The following is a 15,420-nucleotide window of genomic DNA, read 5'->3' as shown; positions in this document are numbered from 1 at the left end:
ACCATAATGCCATATGTTGCCAAAAGTGGTGGGCATTGAAAAACATGTCAGTGTTATTAGGTTTAAAAAGAGTGAATGTTGCGTTTCAAAGTTTGTTAACAAAATCATTAATTTTTATGAAAATAAGTGTTGAATTTAAATTAATTTTTACATTAATAGGAAATGTACTCATAAATATTTCGTAAGTTTGTCTTTTATTACCTTAGTTTACGCATTGGTTATGTATATGAAAAGATAATGTCATTATTATCACTAGAAAGACTGAAACTTAGTATATACCTATATTACCCAAAAGCAGACAAAATGACTGTATTGTAAAAGAATAAATAATGTGTAACGAAATTTGTTTAAAATTAATTTTTTATTTTATTTACAGTTATATAACAAGTTATTAGTAAATATTAACAATAAAAAAATTATATGTTGCACAAAATTCTAAGAAATTGTGTTATTATATACATCAAACATTATTTTTCTAATTGAAATTAAAAGCAGTCAAAATGACTTCCTTAGGTAATCTAGTGTTATTTACGTTTTGGTAATCATTTTATAAATATTTATAATTATTATATCATTTATAATTACATCATTATTAATTATAGTTTTCATCAACTTAACTTTACTCTTTAGCTTTTAAAATGCGAATTTAGCTTTTAAAGTGCGAAAATTTAGTACGAAGTATAAATTTTACCTTGTAAGCTGCTGCTCTCATAAATTGTTTAGCTGGTTGTTTCCATATAGCTGGAACTGTTACAACCCATCTTACATCTTCATTTAATATTTTTGTAGATGACTGATCACTCAATTCTTGTAATGCATGATCTTTAAAATAGCTAAGGGCATGAGCAAAAACTGTAACAGCAGGGACTCGTTTACCATTTGATGCAGCTATTTCTGTATCAAGAGTTAAATGCTTTAGGAAGAGAAAAGGGAAAAATTATTAGAATTTTTGCTTGCGATTTTATAAAATTCTGTTAGTTATTTTTGCATGCATGACTTTTTCACAGAATTTAAAAATTCTAGATAGTAAAGTTTATAATTATAATTTAAATTAGTTATTTTAAACTATCCAAAAGTTTTAATGTGTTTAATTTTTTTTTACTTGTAATTTGCTTGCAAGTGCTGTATATTCCAATAAAACAGTTTGTAACATTTTAGTGATTACAAAAAATTGCAGTTGAATTTACTAGCTCAATGATGTTGGCGTGTTCCTGCGTAGAGGAATTCGATTGTTGCTTTTATATTCTGCTTCCTGATAATATAAAAACTATAAGAAACTTTAATGTAAATCAACAGAACTTAACTGTTTTATTTAGTTTATTTGTTGCATTTAAAAGTAGAAAAGATGATTTCAGCCTACATAATGAGTTAGTTCGTTCACCAGGAGTTGACACTTGGCTCCGCCTTCATCACGTGGTATCCGACGATACTATTTTGCTATTTTTGGGAGAAGGATGTGAACAATCATGCACAAGCTTGCTATTCGGTGATCATAAAACAAAAATATTTCTTTCGTAATCATTATATGCATTTTTTTAACATTAAATATTTCATAAATTTGATAATATTTCTCTCTTTTGAGTGAATAGTTTGTGCTTTTTGAGACATTTTGCTGCAATATATTTGAATAGCTAGAGTAACGAAAGGTACAATAGCAGATGATAAAGCGAAGTAAGAGATAGAAGAAGAATTCACTGTTTGAGTTTGGGGCGCATTAAGGGTTATCTCAATTTCAAGCGCGGAGACGTTTCTCCTCTTCCTCCCGCTCTAAAATGAATTCTTCGTTCGAGTAGGTGGAGCCAAGTGCCAACTCCTGGTGAACGAACTATACTTGTATTATCAGTGCTTACTTCAATACAAATAATTACTTCTGTATAATTTAAATATGTATTATTATCTGTTTTTTTTTAATTTGTTAAAAAATTCTTCAATTTACATGCAAAGCTTTACATTTTTTAACGCAAAGCTTTAAATTAGTGCATTTTTAACTATGCACTTACGTTAGTTCAATTACACCGGAAACTTTGATTGAGTTGAAGTAATATATAAAGGTTATTCAATGAAAGTAATAAAGATTATATTAATATTTTCAAAATATTTCCCGTGCAATTCTTTTGCTTGTGAATGGAAATAAGAGCGAGATAGAATGAATTAACTCGATTATTTTTTCGGAAATTTACTACGTGAACTAAAGATTGAGTGTAATCACTATTGAAAAAATTATTTTATATAATATTATAATGAAATTTTTTCTTTTAATATATGTAATGCATTAAAGGAATATATAAAAATATATATACTTTTATGTATAATATCTTTGTATTTTTAAATTAATTTGTATATTTTAAATGTTTCTATTTTTTAAAACATTCATAAAAATATGATATTGAAATTATTCTTTTTTTTCTTCTTAGAAATGAAAAAAATAAATTAAGAAATTTTATATCTCTTAAAAAATCAAAAATCTTTTATATATAATATCTTTATATTTTTAAATTAATTTTTATAATTTACATTTTTTAAACTCTTATGTTTTTTAAAATATATATAAAAATATAATATTGAAATTATTTTTTTTTCTTTTAGAAATGAAAATTAGAATGAAAAAAAGAAATTAAGAAATTTTATAACTCTTGAAAAATCAAAATAAATATTACTTCGCTGTGATGCAGAGTCATTTTAAATTTTTCAAAATAAAGCCAATTTTTAGCTTCTTCAACATCCAAATCATGATAGTAGTCTCTAGCTGAATATCCAAATGAATGAAATGTCCCTTCGGGTGATAGAAGTAAGGTTGTTGGCGTTTTTTGATTGAATACTCCTGGGTCACCTCCTATAAAATTAGCAAACCATTGCTTTTCTGAATTGTTTTATTCAAAATTATCAAGATTGTTTGATGCACGATAAATTAGAAAAAGTATAAATGAATCTTTAAAAGTTCATAACTTATGCTTATCTTTTTTATTCTAGCTCTATTTTACAATCTTCGACCCTTATTATAATTTATGATATCAAATAATATTTTTTTTAAAAAAAACGTTCTTTTAATTATAAGAGCTTAATGGTTTTTTTTATTAAGCTGATTTTTATTTTTTGACTTCTATTGAATTCTCATAACTAGAATGTCCCTTGGAAACTTTATTTTTGCATTCGAAACTATTTCAAAGTGATAAAATTTAATAGAAAGCTGCTGACATATTATCAAAACTATTGAATGTTTAATTAAAAAATCACCTTTCTGTAATTTTTTTTTCAAAAATTACTCAACCAATTCTTATTTTTTTCGTTTTTAATTATTTAAAACCGTATTCTTTTCTGCAAAAATGTTGATCATGCTAATACAATTATTATTTTTTTTCCTGGACAAATATCAAAATTACGTTGCCGATGAAAATTGTTCGAAGCTTTAGCCTTGAGCTTTTTTGGAGTCTTCATGCAAAACATAAAGTTTAATAATAAGGAGAAATAATTAAAATAAACGATCGAATACAAAACGATCGTAATACCAATTGCTAAGTGTTGCTTACAAATAAAAGCATATTAATATTTATCTTAAAATTTTGAAAAAATTTGAATATAAAAAAAAACATTTTGAGATAATATCAAAATCCGAATTGAGCAACAACAAAATAAAAAAACCTTAAAAAATTTTTTAATTGATTATTTTAATTTTTTTTAATTTTATAACTTTAATTATTTATTTTAATTGTTTTTATCAATTTTTTAATTTAAAAAAAATTGTTAATTAGTATACTCGTTTGGAATAATTATTGTAGACCGAGTTTTTTCAATTAAAATATTGGCCATATATATAGATAAATAATTGTAGTTTTTTAAGTTTTAAAATAAAATAAATTTTAATATCCTATTACATACCATCCCATTTTTTCATCATATGAATGTTATCTGGATCTCGTGTAAAACAGAAAGCATAACCGCTATACGTCGTTCCAAAATCGATGGCCACTACCACAAAATATGATTGACTATGAGAACTCATACCAGAATCTACAGAACATGGACTTGTTCGATTACAAGGAGATATATCTTGCATTGGTGGAGAGTGATCCACATGGAATGTTGAGCTTGTATCATCTGAAATTTCAATTCAGAGTTAGTTTATTTAATTAGAATGATGTTTAATTTTAACACTTATTTTTACTTAGTACAAAAATTTATCTACCACTGAATAATTTATGTATCTTACAGAAAAAATCCGAAATATGGAGAATGTTAATCGTTTCAGTGTTAGCTATCGACATTCCCTCAGTTGCTTTGGTGAATGTCAGAATTATTTCTTATCAACTATTATTTCCCCCTTATATTGCTCTCCCATTAGGAAAAACTAATAATGGAGAATACCATGAATAGCCCTTAACCCTAAAAAAACATCATTGTAAGGAATTTCGGGAAATGGCATTTAGCCTTAAGAGAACATCGGTGTAGGGAATTCCGAGCAATACACTAATTAATGATTTATAACAAACATTCGAGACATTCACGAAAGCGACTATGCGAATCTTGAGATTCATGAGAGATGCTCAGCATTCAATGATCGATTTTTCAATGTCACATATATTGAGAAAAAAATGGTTTCTTTTGCGGGAAAGCTGACTTATAACAGAATGCAGGGTCATCAATTGAAAATTTAATGTTACCAAGCAGGTGTATACTCATAAATAGCAAATTTGTTTTCATTTGAATTAACCAAATATCTATATATTTATAAAACTTTAAGATATAATTGTGTTTATTTTATGACTGCTATTTCATTATATTTGTATGTAGGAAATAAGTGAGCTATAAAACTAATCACGATGTTTCGCACTATGAGAGTAATTTTGAGTAAATTAGAGTAAAATTTATCTTCCTAAAGTTTTTCATTTTCATTAAGTATCAAAATTGAAAATAAATATTCTTCCATGATTGTATAATTAATAATTTTAATTATTAACTATTCGAAAAATTCATTAAAAAAAGGAATGAGAGAAAATTGCACGGTTCTACTTTTGAAACCAGGTATTATCTTACCAGGCTTAAAAATATTTTCCAAGTTCGTGAACAGATGGTGCTGCTGACTTTGAATAACTATGAATCATTATTATCTACTGCTTGTTTGACCATTCCAACTTAAAATATTTGCTCAGATGGTTTAGTTTTATCCTCAGACTGCGCCATTTTGTTATTACAAATGATGGTTATTTTAAAAATATTATTCCATACCCATTTCGATACTCCAGCACACTCTTTTAATGAACTTTGAAATTAATTAAAAATTTTTTGTTTCGATTTAATTGATTTTTTGAATCGTTGGTCATCTTTAAGACACTAATTATGAGGAACATTTGTTATTAACTTCTCCACTGAAATAAGAATCTTTTGGATTTGAAGGGGAAAGCGGAATTTTATGAAAGATAGATTGAATACATGACAATAGTTCGTTATTTGATTGTTTTTTTAAACAATTTAAATTTAAAGAAAAAATTGTACCTGGTAATTTTTTGATGTATGTATTACCTGATGCTATTGATACAGGAGGAGAAAATGAATCATCTTTCCCTTCTGGTAAATTAACTTTCTTCGTGTCTTCTATTTGTTCACAAAAATCAGATTCATAAGCATCTGAAGACAATTCATCTCTATTGTAACCGTTCACATCATATGATCTTTTAGACCAATGTTCAGTAGTTTTCGTACGCTCTTCATCTGATTGAGAATTATTTATATTTGATTCTATGCTTGAAAATGATTTATTTTCTAATATTTGCTCAGTAGTTAAATTAGATATAGTCACGGCTATGTTTCCTCTGGAAAATGGATTTTGAGAATTTTTAGAGGACAATGATGTAACACTTTTGCTTATGTCTTCAAGCATGAGTTCCTCTATCAAGTTATCACATTGAATTTTATCCTCTTTGTTGACTTTCTGTTGTGGATTTGGTTTTTGATATGACGGTGTTGATTCTATTGAAGTAGTGAAAGTATCTGATTCTACAGAGTCATCTGATTCATCCATTAGGGATTTATCAAGAATCCTTATAGCGTCAATGACATCCGGATCTTTTATACTCATTTTCTCAATTAATTTACTGTTTTGAATTTCTTCGAGCAGTTTGTCAGGATATATTTTAGAATCTTCTATGGGAGAAATGCTTTGCTCACAACTTCGAGAGACTTGTCTGTTATTACCATTAACGGGAGTTACATACTTTTCAATTTGATTTGATGTCAATTTATTTTTTTCTAATGTATCGGTTACTTTATTTTTCTTTTCTTTGGTATTAGGTCTTCTTTTTATAGTTCCAGTGTCATTTGAGTCCAAATTTTCTTCTAAAGATAGCATTGTATGACAAAAGTCGTGAAATCCTGCCACAATAACTTCTTCTGGTGCATCTAGCTTCACGTTATAACATTCATTAATAGGATTGCTTTGCAAATCCGTTAGTGATGAGTTCAAGTGGTTCTCTCCAAAATCTAGAGAATCGTATTGTACTTCTAAACAATTAACTATAATGTCCGCTTTTTCACAGATGTTATCATATACTTCACATTTTTCACCAGTTTCTTTATTGCAAACTACATTTACTGGTAGGGAAGATGAAACTGCTATATCTTGATCCCCATTAAGAGATTGGTTAGGACGAGATATTTTATTATTGGTGCCATTTATTGGAATAATTTGTTCGTTGCCTAAAATTGAATCTTCTTTTGCAAAGTTCAAGTTCGATTTATTATTTTCGTTATATTTTTCCGATTCTTTATGTATCGTGTCAATGTGAGATGGGTACTCTTTTGATTTGATTCTTTCAGAAAGATAAATATTTTCTTGAACACTTGTTTGCTTCTTATTTTTCCTGATCTTAGAGACTGTTGCATAAATAATAGTATCATTTGGATCCGAGGAAAAGGTAGATACCAAGGAATTTTCGGGTGGTTTGACTGAGTCTATTAGTTTTTCATTGCTTTCAAATTCCACTATTGTTTTTATTTTATAATCATCACAGCTTTTATCGTTTACGTTGTTATCATGGTTGTTAAGATTTAACTTGTTGCGTAATCTCACCTCCGAATCCCCATTTGTTAAATTCTTGTCTATGCTGTTAATTTGGTTTTGGCATAATTTTTTATGATCTCCAGTGTCTGAAATATCAGTATTTATGTTCGTTGAATTGCTATTTAGACTCTTTGTCAGTGGTTGAGAATAACTGTTTTGATGCCCGTGTTCTGTATTTCTAATAGATTTTGTCGTTTTATTATCACAATATATTTTATCACATAGTAATGTTGATTGATTTCCTACATCAAGACTAATTTCACACGTTTTTGTTTCAGAAACCTGAATATTATTTACAGATACTGAATTGTCAATGTTGTTTGCATATAATACTTTTACTTGGTTTGCAATAGTTTGTTCTTGATTTAATTCAAATTTGTTTGTATAACTTTGCACATTTATATGAGAGTAATTATTATTCATAGATAAGCTTTCTTGTTTTATTGAGCTGACTTCACCAGGAATCGATATATTATTTATTCCTTCAGAGTTTTGTACATTCAGTGCTGTTTTTTCCGAAACAATTATCACTGTTTTCTCAACAACAAATGAGTCGATATTTCCGTTTGAAAGTTTGAAACTGCTTGTTTCAGTTGTTGGATTATCAGTATTAATCTTGATCACAGGGCTATTGGATTCTACAATTAAAGACGAAACATGATTTTCAGATTTCGAGGATGATAAGATATTTGATTCAGCATTTGAAGAGGGTTCAACTACTGCTGGTTGTAGACTTGTTGCGATAGCGCTTTGTAAAGGTATAACTCGCTGATTAAGTTGAGTTTGTAGAAGCTCTGAATGTGATACCCACTTAGTTAAACAACAATTTCGTTTCTTCTGGTTTTTAGAGTCTTTCTTAGTGTTGTAGGTCGGTTGTATCTGTGTAGTTTGTGGTTTTAAAATTGTGTTATTCTTTGCTGCTGCTGCTGTTAAATCCTTTTCCGAAATACTTAACACTGGGCAAGAATTTCTTCGTTCCAAAGGAGATCGAAATAGTTTAAAGAAGCGTCCTACAGGAGAGAGTTTGGCTCCTGGTATCACAGAGAATTTACGATGATAAAAACGTTTTTGTTCTATTGACGATTTCTTGTTCCCATTTAGATTATCTGCAATATTTAAAAGAATATAAGTGAAAAACTAATCTTTCAGTTATATTGAATTTATTATACAAGTATTAATGAAACATTTTCTAAACAATATGTATAATGCAATGAAATGAAATTATATGTAGTTCAAATAAATTAGCTAGTACTCATAGTTTGTTTTACATGATTAGATATACAATTTTATCGATTACTGCTAGTTATTAGCAACAACAACAAAAAAGATATTGTGTAAATGTAAGTCATTTTAAAAAATTAATTAATTTTTTGATGAGCATAAAATAGCTAAAAAATTGTATATGTACTTACTGTTTTAGTTTTTGAAATGTGTTTAAGAAAAAAAAAGATTTTGAAAGGAATGGAGAAAATTTTTTGCTTAAAATATAATGCAAAGGAATAGCTATATTAACTGAATCGCCCAAGCAGTTTAAGAATATTCAAATAGGAATGAAGTTCTTTAGAATTTTGTATTAAAAGTAAAAATATAAGTATAAAAAATCTTTTTTCTAATCACGAAAACATAAAATAAGTATTAATAATACGAAATAATTAATATAATTAAATCATTATTAATAATACACTGTGTTCTACATGCTAAAATACGTCTTTTAAGCGCCGTGTTGTAATATTGAATATGATTAACAATGTACTCTACATTAGGCATGAAAACTAATTACTTTATAACTGTGTAAAATGCAAAATTATAGATTCGTCAATAAATCATTTTGTGTTTCAATAGAATAAAAAAATAACCCGAATATGTAAAGCAGAAAGTAATTTTATAAACAGTAAGAAAGTGAAAAATTTATTAAGTTACATGGTATTTATATTTGTAACTTTTAAACTTTTTCTCTTTTTATTATTTAAACTTTTATTCGATTTGAAGGAAAGCTTTTAAACTTCGAAGACAAATGCTTGATGAAATATAAGTTTCAACAAACAGAGCATCTTAAAATTTACATAATAAGTAAGAAAACGCGAATTTTTCATTAAAAACTGCGAATTTGTTATTCATCCATAATGTTGACCGTATAGGTTATTAAATGGCTTTCTCGGTGTTGTTCAAACATGAATTACTCTATTGAAATTCTCAATGACCGTTTTGCCTAAATGGGTCTGAATTTCGAGTGTACATCCCTCTAATTTCTACTTCAAAGCATGTGTTGTTATGGACATGTTGGCATAAACTTTATAATTTTTAATAAAAAACTGAGACAAATGCTATAATTCAACTGACCAATGTCCAATTCTGATCAGGGAACAATTCTCAAAATATTACTCTACAGCAAAAATGCTTTGTCATGCTGTGCAGTACTTCTTGAAATTTAATGGTCAGCATTAAGCAGTGTATTAATTACGATAGCTAGCATTTTATTGCACGAATAGTGCAAAATTAAATATTACACTTATTTTGAAACACCCGTTACTAAAATTATAAAACATACTTCGTTGACCAAACGACGTAGCTAAATACTATTTTCTGTTAAAGATATAAAGTTGCACTATTTGTCTTTAAATCTGCTAGAATGATATACTTATTTGAATTTTATCATATTTTATTTGATTTTTCTAATGAACTTTTTCAAATTTTGTAAAAATGCAGGCATTAAAAATAAGTAATACTTCCAAGAATTTAAAGGAAAACTAAATATAAATTTCATTTAAACAACACCAGCCTTTGCATAAACATAAGCAACCGTAATCTTAAAGATAAAGCTAAGTTCCTAATGAGTGTTTTAAGCAAAAAAAAATTAAATCCTTCCTTTTTTTCAATTATTAATGATGCGTTGAAAAATAAAGTGTTACCAGTAATGCTTAAAATTAAAAAAAAAACTAATTATAAAAAAACTAAATTTATTTTATTAAAAAAAAATATTTTCTCACAGCAACTAAATTATCATTAACTTAAAATAATATTAACCTTCCGAATTAGCCTTTTTTTAAAAGAAAAATTCCTGTCTGGTTTGTTTTATCTTAATCAGTAAGGATGCGTTGAAAACAATTAAAGTGTTCCGGGTAGTGCCGAAAATTTAACTTAATATATCTAACTTTGTAGTATTCAAACAAAGTCATTCCTTACAACAACATAAACACATCTAACTTAATTTTATTAACAACAAAGTCATTCCTTACAACATAAGCTACCGTAAACTTAAAGTGACATTAAATTCCAAATGAGTTTTTGTTTAAAACGAAAAGCTCTTGTAACTTAATATTACGGCTCATTGAGCTTAAGCTGAAAGATTTTCTTTTTTGTCTCATCTTGAAGAAAGTAGCTTCACCCAACAATCATTTCCGTGTTCGATTTTTTTTTTAATTTCGCAAAAGTTAAATGCTCTGTACTTACTGTTGATATTTATTTTGTGAAGTAAAAACCGTTTTCTTCCGTAGATTTATTCTGGTTGAGTGGCTTTTACCCAGCAGTGAACTTTTCCGCATTTTTTGAGCATCCGAGGTAATTGGTTGGTGTCACACGCCATTAAGAGCAAAATCCCAGATGATGCGTGTGACCTTCGTTTGATGCTGTTAGTCGTTCACGATTTTAATTTTGTCCGTAGTGATTTACTTTGTAATCAAAATAACTCTATCATTTAAATTTTTTTTTGCGATAAAAAAGACAACTCAGTAAATAAATGTTAAAATAGTTAAGTTTTGATACTGTCATTTAAGAGAAAATGAATGAAATGAATCGTTTTATTTTAATAAATTATTAATACGAAAAATATTGAGATCGACAAAAAATGAATTCATATATTTTACAAGGAGAAAAAAAGTTTGATCAAAACTACCAAAATATGATGAAATTTACCGTGTTTTTGTCTTTATGAGAACACCAAAAAGTTCAGTAATTTTTACCGAAGCACTTTAGTAATGATTTTGTTAAGATTAACAATAAAATATAGTTTTGTAATAAATGATAAAATTTTGTAAAATGTGATAATTTTTAGAGCATAGCATAGAAAACTTAGAGCATAACATAAAAACCATTTATTTGGTTAAATTTGATTTTCAATTTTATATTTTTTACCAAATGTGTGGTAGGAAAAGGAATAATTTTAACAACCAGAATTTCTAGTAAACCGTTACCATTATGAACAGAAAAATTACTAAATGAATGGTTTAAAGGCAGTATATTTTGATTTTGTTAACCAGAGTTTCTTTAATGTTAATATAGAGTTTCATATTGCTTGATTTTCGGGCATTGTGTTTCATACATTGTAAGTCCTTTGAAGGCTTTAAACCTTATTGCTAATATGAAAATTCGCATGAGAGCTAATCACTTTTAAAGTTACAATAATCCTCTATGTAATTCTACAGAAATTTTTTAAAATGTAAAAAACTGTGTCTGTTCCATTATTGTAGGTCAGTGTATTTGATCAGTCTAATGTGTAGTTATTTTCCTAAAATTTTAACCGATTTCACCTCATCTACATTTTTGTATAATTAGTGCTACAGTTATTAGGAATTTATTTTCAAATTTCATTTTCAACACCAAACAAATTGCTTGTTATATCGTTAAAACAAAACAATAAACATGCGACTCCAAGTACCAAGCGTCAAATTTGTAAAAATTGCGAAAAGAATTGATAAATTCAAGACTTTTTCGTTATGAGACATTTTGAGGTGGTTAACTAATATGCGAATAATATTTTCTTTTACTTACGTGGCGGCTAACGGGTGAAATGGTTTTAGATTCAAAACTATAGTTTCTCCCATTTTTAAAAACTGTGATCAGCTAGATATTTGAAAAGCCTTATATGTATTCATCTTACTAAACTACTAACTAATTAAACGTTTTCAAATAACGCGCATTTTTAAATAATTAGTGCAACGATTATAAGGAATTTGCATTCAAATTTTATTTAAAAACATTTTTTTATTATACCGTTAAAACAAAACAATAAACATGCGACTCCAAGTGGCAAGCATCGAATTTGAAAAAAGTAAGAAAAATAATTAGTAAATTCAAGACTTTTTCGTTATGAGACGTCTTGACGTAGTTAACTGATATGCAAATAATATTTTCTTTTGTTTACTTGAGTACTCTGAGAAGAGAAGTAAAAATGGGGCAAAGAACGGACTGACCAGAAATATGCATTTTCTTGTGCCTCAATTTAAACTGGTATTATAAATAAGGAAAAGATAAAAAAGAGAGATTTGCATGAATTCTTAAGGAAATTGGGAAGGAATATATATAATCTTAGGAAGAAAAGAAGGGAAACCTGTTCGCATAAACTTGTTTGTGAATCTTGTTAAGGAAGATTACCTTCAAAAGTGTGGGAGAAAAATTGAATCTGATTCAGCTTTCTTTCTGCTTTTTAACGAATTTTTCTTACGGAATTTTGTTAATGGTTTGACAAAATTAAAGAAAATAATTATGTGTTTGCACGGGGTAAAAATTTGTTAAAATTACCGTACTGTACGGTAATAACATTTTGCAGAAAAAAAACATAAATCTGGTTAATAAAACCAAAATTTCTACCATTCATTTGGTAATTTTTTTGTTCATATCGTAATGGTTTGACGAAAATTTTGGTTTTTAAAATTATAGTTCTTAATACCACACATTTAGTAAGAAATACAATACTAAAAAGTAAATTTCACAGAATAAATTATTTTTATGCCAGTCTGTAAAGAATCATGATAGCATGACCAAATTTTAAAACCATATTTAATTAATGATTTTTATCAAAATCATTACCAAAGCTCTTTGCTAAAAATTATCGAGTCTTTTGGTGTTCCTGCAGAGCTAGAAGCTCATTAAATTTTTTATCATACAGTTTGATTTTCTTTTGTTCTAGTTTTAATTTTCTTTTCGGATATTTCTCCGTTATAAACTAATAAAGTTTGAACTTTGTCACATTTGATGATGATCTGTCATTTTTGAGAGTTCTGTGTCATTTTTGATATGTTTTTTAAATTGTGTGCACGTCAATAGACTCAATAAGAAATGCATATATTTTCAAATTCAACTATATTTGTTTCGAAGCTATTTTGATATATATTTGCTAAATTTTAAGAAACCCTTTTTCACAACGATACTCATTAAAATATTTATTTGAATAAGTAACCAATGCTTTATCTATAATTGAGTATTAATAATAAATGTTACAAACGAAATCACAATTATATTTTTTAAACTATGCATCAACATGCACAGTTGTTAACTTTTTTATCCTATATTTTTCTAGTAATTACTTTGAAAAGTGTTTTGATCTTCACTTTAGATTAAATACACACACACACATAATTAATGTATACACACATAATAATAATATATATATATATAGATATNATATATATATATATAGTAATAATAATAATAATAAAGCAATACGCTTGTAACTTGTATTGATTACTTTGGTTATTAACCACAATAAATATATAAAATTTTGTTAAAGTAGCTTAAATATTTTATTTAAATAAGAGCATTTTTGATTACAAACTAATTTTTTAATCTTTATTTTTTGGCTATAACTTTAAAAATATTCAGTAAAACTAAATCAAATTTTTATAGAAACTTTAAATTAACTACAAAATTATTGTTTAAAAATTTGAAAATAATTTGTTAAAAAATGCGCAAGATATGAGTGTTTAAGGTAGTATATTTTTTCTGCGCATGTGCAGAAAAATTTAAAAATATTTTTTTTATAATTTATAGTGAATCGTATATGGCAACTAATGGAAAAAAATTTGATTAAAGTATGTTAAAAACGTAAAAAGTTTCAAACAATTTTCTAAGAAGTTTTTATACTTTTAAAATAAGCGTAAAATGATAAAGGGTTTTTCACATATTAATTTTGCTCTTGCTGTCCCGTTATTATAATGTAGTGTAATTTTCAATACTACACACTAATATTTGTGAAAAACCCCTGATTATTACAAAATTATTATGATTATTATGATAGTACAAAAACTGCTTAGCAAATTGCTTGAAACTTTTAATCTTTTTAAGATATTTAAATCAGACTTCTTCAATTAGTTGCCAAATTTGATTTACTATAAAATTATGAAAAAAGTATTTCGAATGTTTCCGCGCAAACTACTAGGAAAAATTTTACGAACAAGAAAAAATTTACATGACAAATGAACTATTTTAAATATTACTTACTTTATCTTTCTCATTTTTAAGCAATTTCTTCTCATCTTTCACAACATATAATTTTGTAATTAATTTTAAATTTCTCAAAAAATTTTGTTTAACTTTACTGAATATTTTCGAAGTTATAGCAAAAAAAAACAACGTAAAACCAAAAAATTTGTGTTTTATAAAATTGTTCATACCTCCATAAATATTTAAGATAGATTGACTAAGTTTAATTCATTTTTTGCAAATAACAATCAAAGTAATTAATACGTGTTTAATTAATACAAGCTATAAGCTTGATTTTCTGGCATAGGTTGTTAGAAAATACTTGTTTTCTTTCGTAATTTATTGTCCACCCCTCAAACCCTTAAAAGCTTTAAACTTTATTGCAAAGTATGAAAAATCACATGAACTATATACTACAAAATAGAAAATAGATACAAAATAGTCCATTAAGTTGTTTTTGAGAAATTCAAAAAAATATTCAAAATTTTGAAAGTGTCCCTTTTATTATTGTAGGATAGTTTTTTATATATATATATATGTTACCGTTAAAGTATGAAATCCGTTATTTCATAGAATACCTAGTTATTCCATGAAATAACTGATCATGCAAGTTAAAGTGCAAAACTCTCTTGTATTTCATAGTTTAACTAGTTATTTTATAGAATAACGATCTGCAGCCCGTTAAAGTGTAAAATAATCTATATGCTACAGCTCAAAGTTTAGGTACTGGTCAGGGATTTAAAAAATGTTCGTGTAAAAGCCCAGTGTGTCAACAAAGAATGTTTTTGTTTTAGAAATAATGTTCTTTATAATTCCAAGTGTCATTTTAGTAATCCTTGTTGTAACAAATGATTTTATGGTACGTTTCCATAAATACCATTTATGCTCTGCATAAATTAGATAAATTGCTTATTTTTCATTTTAATTGTCTATCACTAGTTTATTTATAGAATACCTAGTTATTTCATTTTAGATAAATTGTTTATTTTACACTTTAACTGTCTCTCATTAGTTAATTTGCAGAAAACTAGTTATTTCATAGAATAACTAGTTAAAGTGTCAAATTAATAACATATTACACACTTTAACGGACATGATCAGTTATTTCATGGAATAACTAGACATTCTATGAAATAACTGCATTATATACTTTAACGGTAACATATATA

The 15,420-nt window shown here is 26.7% G+C and overlaps 1 protein-coding gene across 1 annotated transcript in view; it reads right to left on the bottom strand.

The window, feature by feature from the left end:
- Positions 1-15,420, bottom strand: part of LOC107452986 (uncharacterized) — a 36,029-nt gene that overhangs the window by 10,442 nt on the left and 10,167 nt on the right. The window contains exons 2-5 of the mRNA XM_016069630.3: positions 5,518-8,160; positions 3,877-4,095; positions 2,658-2,833; positions 692-913 (exon numbers count right to left, since the gene is read on the bottom strand). Of these exons, the coding sequence (XP_015925116.2) occupies positions 692-913; positions 2,658-2,833; positions 3,877-4,095; positions 5,518-7,477 (2,577 nt within the window). The 5' untranslated portion in view covers positions 7,478-8,160. The remainder of the gene's footprint in view (positions 1-691; positions 914-2,657; positions 2,834-3,876; positions 4,096-5,517; positions 8,161-15,420) is intronic.

The sequence above is a fragment of the Parasteatoda tepidariorum genome, chromosome X2 (assembly GCF_043381705.1).
Source record: "Parasteatoda tepidariorum isolate YZ-2023 chromosome X2, CAS_Ptep_4.0, whole genome shotgun sequence".
Classification (NCBI taxonomy): Eukaryota; Metazoa; Arthropoda; class Arachnida; order Araneae; family Theridiidae; genus Parasteatoda; species Parasteatoda tepidariorum.
Note: the sequence above shows the minus strand (reverse complement) of the source record. Positions and strands in the feature narration are given on the sequence as shown.